Here is a 9,056-nt window from a genome sequence, read left to right on the forward strand (position 1 = left end):
GGGCGGCGGGGGGGCGCGGGCCCCCACCCTGCCATTGCTCACAGACCCCGAATCAAGAGCCACTTCGCCTCTCCCGGCAGCCGGAGAGCGCGGGAGCCTCGGCTCCTCTTGCCCAACACGGGCGCCCGCGCCAGGGCCGTCAGCGTCCCTCTGCGTAGTGACTTACGCGCTGACGCGGCTTTCGAGTAAAAACCCTGAATGAAGGCAACGAAGCCCAGATGCCGTGCCCGCCGAAGCCAGCTGAAAACGCAAGCGGGCTTTCGGTGAGGAGAGGACCAAGCGGCTACCAAAGACGCAAGCGCAGCGCCCGGCATCGCTCCCCGGTACCCCGCTGAGACCGCGGAGCAGAAGGCACCGCCAAGTGCCAGATAGATCATCTTAACCTCGGAAGCCTTTTCACCAGGTGAAAAGAAAATCATTATATTCAACAAATCAAGTCTTAGGGGATTAGACAAATTCCACAAGAGCGCTCTGCAAATACAGCGGCGCGTGTGAAGCGTTGTTTCCAAAATAGATCAATACCCAGCACAGACAACAATAGATTGCAGCTACGTATTGTCATTACTACCAATAGTAGTCTTGAAAGACGTCGTTAAACGGTGACTGTCACAATAGCTCTCACGCGAACAATGCTGTTACCGCGCCTTCACCTGAAATACTTTCTCACCACTCTCAAATCCACCAAGATAAACGCATTTTTAAATACACCTGGTTGTTTGATATGCAGATCAACTGCACTAGTGTTTACCTTGGCAGAAAGAGTAAATATGCCAACCTTTCTCAACACTTTTCCTATTTCTGTAAGTTTGCTAAGAAAAGAAATTACACAACAGCCTTTGAAAACATTAGAAAAATTATCTAAGAATTTGGCCATTGCCACCCTTCTGCTCTGCCAAGAAGCACGAGGCAGAAAGCTTTCACCGCAAACAGGTTAAAGAAGAAAATTTAGCAGGCTGGTGTTACGAGAGCACGGATCGGTGCCCCAGCGCAAACCCCGAAGTCACAGGTCTGAAAACCTTCGAACGGTACAAATGGCAAGAGGCAGATTTCGGCATTTGGGCTAGAGCCCACGAGGCGCACGGTACCTCCCAGATGACAAAAAACCTGGAGGCCCCGCAACGTCTCAGTGCCTCAGACCGACGGGCAGCATCAGCTGCGTAAAGGCAGATGAGGAAATTTGGTAGCGACTTTTACTTAGCGGTTAATAGTACAGAATAAATAACACCAAATTAAATTATTCTAGGGACTCATTTTAACTGTTGTTATCCCTCCTGTCTTCTGAGGTGCAAGAGGAACTCTACAGACTATGCGCAGACACTGGCAGATGGTACATACTATTACATGTATATTAATTTTATATGCCTCCATCTTCAGCAATCAGCAGGACATGTAAAACACTCCCAGGCTATGCCACCTCTTCTCTCCGATGACCGCACCGTGAGCTTACACCAACTGGAAATTTGTCTGAGCAACGACAGTGCGATTGGGCTGGGGGGGGGAGGAAATCAGTCTCACCTAACCTTCCGCAGCCAGCTACGCCTCGGCAAAGCGCTAGCTCCTTTGGCAGCGAACGGGCATCGCCAGAAAATGATTCACGGCGCTGAGCTGAACCACCCTGGGGCGATCTCTCCCCTGCCGGCTACGAGGAGCCCTAGGGGATGTAGGCACCTGACTTTCGTAAGGCTGCGTTTCATAAGCTTCAAAACAATAGGCTGCCTCCCATTCAGGACATTAAAAAAAAAAAAAATATCATTTCCACTTCTTGAAATGTAATTCCTATCCCTTTTTAGCTCTACTTTGATTATGTCCACATCCCTGGTATCATTTATCTGGGAAAATTTTGGTAAAAGATCTTTAAACCATTACAAACACATACCCTGTTCCTTATTAAACAACTGCAGATCTGTTATCTTGGCTTATGGGAACAGATCTAAATAACATCGTGATATCAAACACTGAAAACCACAGGCCTGGGGCCACCGGGGCTCTACTCTTTTTCTGGGCCTTGCAAAAGACACAAATTTCCAGATACAAAATGTAGTTTACCATTAGAAGTAAATGTTTGATCTGTAAAGCTTACAAAATGACTTTGTTTATCATAGCAGATGAAAAAAAAAAAAAGAAAGAAAAGGAATAATTTTAAACTCAAAACAAAACTGTTTATATGACAGCTTTTACTGCTCCGTGATTCTGTGCATTTAAGAGAGATTCAAGCAATTAAGAGCATAAACTTTCATTACATAGTTCTATTATATATGTTTATGTGACTTAGTTGTTCATCTGTTATTTAAGTGATTTCCTCATTACTATAGTATGGTAAAGATATTTGCTGATCTTGTCAAAAAAATGTCAAGCAGTTCATTCGCAACATTCCTGGGATCCCAAAGCACGTGCTTACATCTAGGTAAGTAAAATATCAAAGCAATTCCAAATTCAGTAATGGTTTAAATCGGGTGGGGTGGGGGGGGATATATAAAGATAATAAATTAAAATCACATGTTTGTTCTGCAGAAGTCAAAAAATAAGTGGAAGTGGTGAAAGATTAAAATTTGTGTGACCTGCTGTTCACGAGATGCACAGGCTGACAATTGTTTGTGCCTATTTAATGTTTCTTGGGAATTCAGTCAATGGGAGCTGCGTTTGCCCATGACAAGAATCAATATGAATTTGGGAGTGGTACGAGCACAAATCTAATGGGAAGAAGCCAAATTGTACCTCGCACGCTCCCAGATGCCTTTTGTTCCCACATCCCTCACTGAACACGTTACACAAGCTTTGTACTCCTACTTAATTCCAAGTCAGCCCTAAGTTCACTGGTTTAACAGATACACTTTGTTCACAGATACCTCACAGCCACTGAATAATCTAAAACATTATTTGTCACTGCTAAATTTGGCAATGGCAGGCACAAACCTCTCTTCCAAGTGACATTTGGCTGGATCTGGCCCCCAAGCATTTCAGTCTCTCAGACAGCTAATGTTTTTGAATTATTAAATGCATTCAGGAGTCTTGACAAGGTAGACATGCAATGATTATGACACAAAGTATTTTAAAAAAAAAAAAAAAAAGCTACAGTATCCAACAGGCATGACTGAACTCTTTCAGATACAATTCTCCGAGATGAGATCCAACGCAACCTTTTTGCAGAGTATTTGTTGAGACCCTCTTCCATTTAATAAGGCCAGTTTTCTTCCAAAAATCAGAAATCAAGGGGATTCATGTCTTTTTCTTTTGTCTTTTTTTGTTTTGTTTTGATTTTAATTACCAAGACAGGACTTCAGCTTCCAGATTTAAATATACGTGAGTGATTGTAGGTGGCTGTGTCTCCGGAACGTCCTCTGCAGGATGCACTCAGTTTGCCACTGCGAGCAAGACACAAACTCTCTTCTTTGTAACTAAATATTTAGCTCCTCCAAGTATGCATTACGGTGTCTGGGGCCAACTCAAATACCATAGCGTGGGTCTTTCTCTGCCCCCACAGCACTCTCTTTAATAGGACTCGGAGGGGAGGAGGATCGAACGCTTCTCAAGTAAACATAGCTGGAAGGATGGGAGGTAACTAGCATTCTTCTTCTTCTTAATCATAATTACGAAACATTAGGGATGAAAAATATGGAAGCAGTTGCCTTTGTGTATCTACGTAGCTAAAGCCTCGAGTATTTTCCGACAGGCAAACCGAGAGAGGAGGATCACGGAGCAGAGCCACGGGCTAGCAGCAAGCCGAGCCGGACGGGGCAGGGGCTGGAGGGTCTGGGGGCTCGGCGGTGCCGTGCCATGTGCACCAGCATGCTGGAGACCTGGAATGCCGCCTGGCAAACGGAGGAACGTGGTGCAACACGCAAGCAAAGCCAACACCCAAAGTCAATCATCATTTGCTGTGTTTTCTGACATATACCATTACAAACGTGGACTACCCGTCAGAGTCACCTCTGTAACTGCAATAGCCACGTACCCACTGCACTTCTTCATTACTAAAAGTACTTCTCTGATGCCTATGCTTAAAATTTCTCATGTATTAACTTTTTTGTTCTTTTGAATGGCAATTCTGCATTACAACCCCCAAAATTAATCACATTCTTCCCACATCCTCCCCGGTAAAGGGTGTATTCTTCCCTAGCGCACACGCATTATTCCTGCGGACACTAACGGCACTTGCGCACACATCCTGACCTGCGCCTAACCTGAGCGGCCCCCAAAATGTTTTCAAGACAGAGATTATATATAACCTCCGTTTTTCTGATGATCCACCATTAATAGGAAAATAACGCAGCTTTTCCCAGAAGGCCACACTCCAAAAAATGAACTGTACTTAAAAAAAAACTATATTTGGTTATAATTTACTCAGACACATCCAAAGTAAAAAAAGGACTTAAAAAAAAAAATAATCGAGCTGAATTTGTGGTTTCCTAGTTAAAGATGTATTAATTTGTAGTTGCTGTTATTTTAATGCAGGACAAGCCCTAATCAAACTAATGGCAAAATTAAAAGCAAGTCTTTAAATCCTTTCAACTGACAGCTTTATTCAGTGATGTCTGTGCTAGCAAAGATTTTAGATATTTTTTTGTGTGTGTGCAATAGGAACGACCAATCATAAGAATTCGGTTATTCTACTGCTGCTCACACCCACACCATATTCAAACATATACATAGTGGGCAATCTATAACAGATGCTTGAAAACTTAGGTAAAATTAAATACTGAAAATAGAAGAAGCAGAAATTGAACATAATCAGGAAGATGTGGGCTTTGATTAACAGTTAGAAAACTCAAATATGCCAAATGTGACAGACCTAGCAAATTCTTCAGTACCACAATGGTCGAGAAACTGCTTCAAAATCCATTCCCAAAATCAGGCACCAGCGAGTATCATCTTCCCCTTCTTTTACAATGGCTCGCACTTAGATTATGACAAATGATTCTCCTGCAGAAGCTAAGGTAAACTCTTCAGAAAATTTTAGAAGATCTGGGAAAATTAATGTTATTTTGGCAACTGTCCTAAAGGAAAAAAAAAGGAAAAAAGGGGAAAAAAACCACCCCCGCTTCACTCTAATGGATGTGTATTGTTCAATTTAAGTAACAGGTATTAAATCACTTTACAAATACAATATAAATTCGAGGTAACTCCAGGGGAGTTTTCTTAAAAATAATTTCAGTCTTCACCAATTCCCCCCGTTAAGGTCAGTCTCCAAACCAGCATGGCTGAATTGTTTTAGTGCTCTCTGCTGAACACCTGCAAACATCAAACAAAAACTCCTGGTCCTTTACTGGGTTGACAAAAGCCTTTCATGTGAAAAATGCTCCATGGGAATGTCACGGCTGAGGCTCAGGTTACATTCCTTTCTCCCTTGCAGCCCTCACCATTTCTTAACATGGTAAGAAGCCATGTTTGTGAAATTAAAGATTAAAAGGAAATGTGGCTTTACTTTATTTTCATTCACACGTTACAAATCACAATAGAGCATCATATATTAGATGAGTAAAAAGCTATTAAGATGACTTTAAGCATGAAATATTACCACACTTCCTAAAGTACAGTTAGTTTCACTTCACTGCTTGGGATTACTTTTCTTTGGGGTCGGTTTGGGGCTTTTTTTTTGCCTCCCCTCTTGTAAGAGAAGTTTCAGGTTAACGCAGAGGAATGACATCTGTGCTTCCCCATCTCAGTAAATATAATTTTTAAAAGGGGACCATTAAGAGAAGGTCAGCTCAAACTTCAGAAGGGCATCTGTCCAGAAGGAAGAACAGGCTGCGTTCAGATCACTAAAATTTCATATTATCAATATGCACGGTTAGAATAATAACCTGTGTTCGTATGTTATTAATGGAGCTATCTTTAACCCTTCCATACAGTAATAGAAAACATCTCTTGAACCGGTTGTCTGGGCGCTAACATATCAAATCTGAATTTCTCGAGTCCTGGCTCATTCCAACACTGCACACCGAATATCCTCCAGGAGCAAGGCTCTGGCACAGAGCTAGCTGGCCAGCAAGAGCACCGGGAAACAATAGCCACGCTTCTCCTTCACGCAACTGTATCTTCAGGCCACACACCCACCCTCGCACCGCGCACCAGCGAAGGGCGATTCACCCCTGCTTAGACTCTGACAACTTTTTTTGAAATCACTGCTCACTCGCTACAAAACCCCCCCATCTAATAACTGAGCAACAGACATTCATCTAGTAAATTCAAAATGATTTTCCCCAAGAAGAGCGTAACCCTGTGCTGCGTGCCGTTGTGCAAACAATCTACCAACATGCAGCATACGTTCCTTTATCAAGCGGGGCACTTCGTCCTCCACCATCAGAGACTGGTGTATTCAGGCATTTACACGTTGTTACAGTGTGGGAGGGTCCAGGTGTTATTTTAAATGGTCTATAACTTAATATTAGTAACTTACTTCAGCTCATTGTATTTTTTGTATGGCTAAAATGATGCATCAAAGTTACTTGAATGCCCTCGGACGTCGAGGCAATAAAAAACAGTGCGACCCCTCGATTTCACTCACTGTCCACGTTTGCTATGCTGTGGTATTTCTGATCCAAATGACTTCACAGATGAGGTTTACGATGCATTTATTAAATATAACTATCTAGTCAATTGCTGTTAGACCAAGTGTTAGTTGCTGCATTGACTGGTATATAAGCATGACAAATTGATTTGTCTGGCACAAACACTCTTTGCTTCTCTCCAGTGAAAACAAATATAGTGAATATTATGTATTCAGTTAAATCAGTTATTAAAATTATGCAATGCAGAAAATGACAAAAAATAGGATTAAAATCTTTAGCTTGACAGATATAAGGCAAATTACGTTTGGAAAGTTATTCAAACCTAACGGTAAAATTCTCCAAGTCACTATATCCATAATATAACCAAATTTGTGAAGATAACATAAAAGGCTGTTATTAATTTGAAAGTCTGAATAGAATAAAATTCACAAAACAAGTGCTTAATAATTGTAGGCGGCATTTGATCTAGTATCTTTAAAACACGTATCACAGACTACCCTCAAATTAGGAAGTCCTTCTTTGGAAATAAAAAGTTAATTGACGTACTAGCGCCTTTAATAAAAATGGCTATACCGAATACACAGAAGAGGTTCCTTTAATTGAGTACAAACTGCAAATACCAGGCACGAAACTATACGCAATGACGTGTTTATATCTAGATATCCACTGGCAGTTTGCAGTGAAGACTTGTCCAAATTTACCATCTGATTTAGAACAGTACTCTGTGTATAACAATACTACGTACAGTGTGTCGGTATGTGTAATTGCCTGTGCTTTTAAAAGACTGCAACTCTCTACCCGGAGATGTATTTGCGTCCTGTCCAAAACACCACATCCGCAAGGCAGGGAACCCTCTTAAACGAACTTAATAGAAGAGTAAGGAAATTTCAAACGCGTAAGTATCTTTGCTAGCTTTACTTCTAATTTGTCAGGCGTATAAAAGCCTCTATATAAAACTTTAGTTGTCAGACAATCATTGTACACATATGTTCTCCCGCAAAGAGCTCCGATATTTCTTTTGTCATCAAACAGGACTCCTGTTTTTATGGCATGCAGAACTTGCCCATATAGTACTACTACAGCCAAATAAACACACATGCAAACAAACAAATCCTCCAGTTAAATTTCAGGGACTCTTCAAAAGCAGTCAAATATTTAGAAAGAAAATGCCCTCTCTTCCACCAGGAAAAGAAACTAGCCTGAAGATTTTAATTCACCGAAAAACATTCCATCAGCAAACAGTGATCTCTAATCCTAAAGAGTTCTTTTCCCGGAAGAGGTTGGTGTTTGTACTCGGATACTTGCTTATTTATTTATTTAATTTAAGCAGCCTTCAATTCTTATTCACAAAATTAATTCTCATGCAAGACGTTTTGCTTATAATTTCTGCCATACAAAAGACAGCATCTGAAACTGCAAAGAAAAATCTCCAATGCTCAATTGAAAAAAAAAGAAAAAAAAAGATTTAAGCTAGCTCACCTTGAACAATTATACAGAGAAGTTTAAGGGTTGGTTTTTTTTAAAAAATCATAAATGTATGGAAATAGTGTGAAAATGTCCCAGTCTTGTGGAAATAATAATAATAATAGCAGCCAGTGCTAAGGAATAATTCCGCTCAAATCTGAATGAATCTGTTCCCCAGAAGAGATTAACACAACCACAACAAAGGTAATGCCTATGGATAAATAACTAACAACAATTTAACTACATACGAAAGAAAAACGTTACATACTTGAGCCAGTAAAATGTCCACTTGCCAAGGAAGTTGGTCCATTTTTCCCACTGCTCACAGGAGGTGAAAACATCTAAAAAAAAAACAAAGAGGCATTACTACTGGAAAACAAGAGATTCCCGAGTCCACTGTTAGTCAAAAGTTCCTTCCACATTCGCTGGGAGCTACATTAATAGTTCGTCTACCACGAAACATCAGCCCCCACAGACCTGAAAACGAGTCAATATTTCTTACGGCCCCCACCAGCCCCTCACCACCATCATCACGGTTTTATTAGGCTCATTAGCTCCCCAAACAATATTCGCTTCCCGAAGAGTTCGAGCAGCCCCCGGCCCCCGGCAGCATTCTCCAGGCTGGGAAGCGGGGCTCGCTCCCCTCTCCAACTCTCACGCTCACAAAGGCGAAAAAAGTTTTTTTTTTGTTGTTGAAACCTTGGCCATAAACGTAGCAATGTCCATTTCCATCCCGCTTTAGGATTTGCCTGTCATATGTGAACCCAAATAATAATAATGCAAAGTGCCACCTGCCCTAAATTCTCATTTCGTCTCTAACACGAGAGCAATTTGAAGCAAGGCTCTCTCCCTCTCCCCCTCTCTCTCCCTCTCTCTCGCTCCCTCTCTCTCTCCCTAGCATTTATTTCGACCCTAATTGGTTTCTCTCTTCTTCGACGTGTCTAGTGGATAATACGCACCTTCCCTGAGTCAGAGCCTGCAAAAAGCGAAGGAACAAATGGAAAAAGTGCAACAAGCAAAGAGGGGGCTGCAAAGCTGCCTCAGGCTACGTTTCCTGGCCAAACTTCCCCAAGCCATCCCTCC

The 9,056-nt window shown here is 41.7% G+C and overlaps 1 protein-coding gene across 1 annotated transcript in view; it reads right to left on the reverse strand.

Annotated features, from left to right (window-relative positions):
* The window catches only part of TCF4 (transcription factor 4), a 237,581-nt gene that overhangs the window by 227,501 nt on the left and 1,024 nt on the right, over nt 1-9,056 (reverse strand). Inside the window, exon 2 of the mRNA XM_009882047.1 lies at nt 8,242-8,314. Coding sequence (XP_009880349.1) covers nt 8,242-8,314 — 73 coding nt within the window. The remainder of the gene's footprint in view (nt 1-8,241; nt 8,315-9,056) is intronic.

This window comes from Charadrius vociferus, unplaced genomic scaffold (genome assembly GCF_000708025.1).
Source record: "Charadrius vociferus isolate BGI_N301 unplaced genomic scaffold, ASM70802v2 scaffold743, whole genome shotgun sequence".
NCBI classification, from domain to species: domain Eukaryota; kingdom Metazoa; phylum Chordata; class Aves; order Charadriiformes; family Charadriidae; genus Charadrius; species Charadrius vociferus.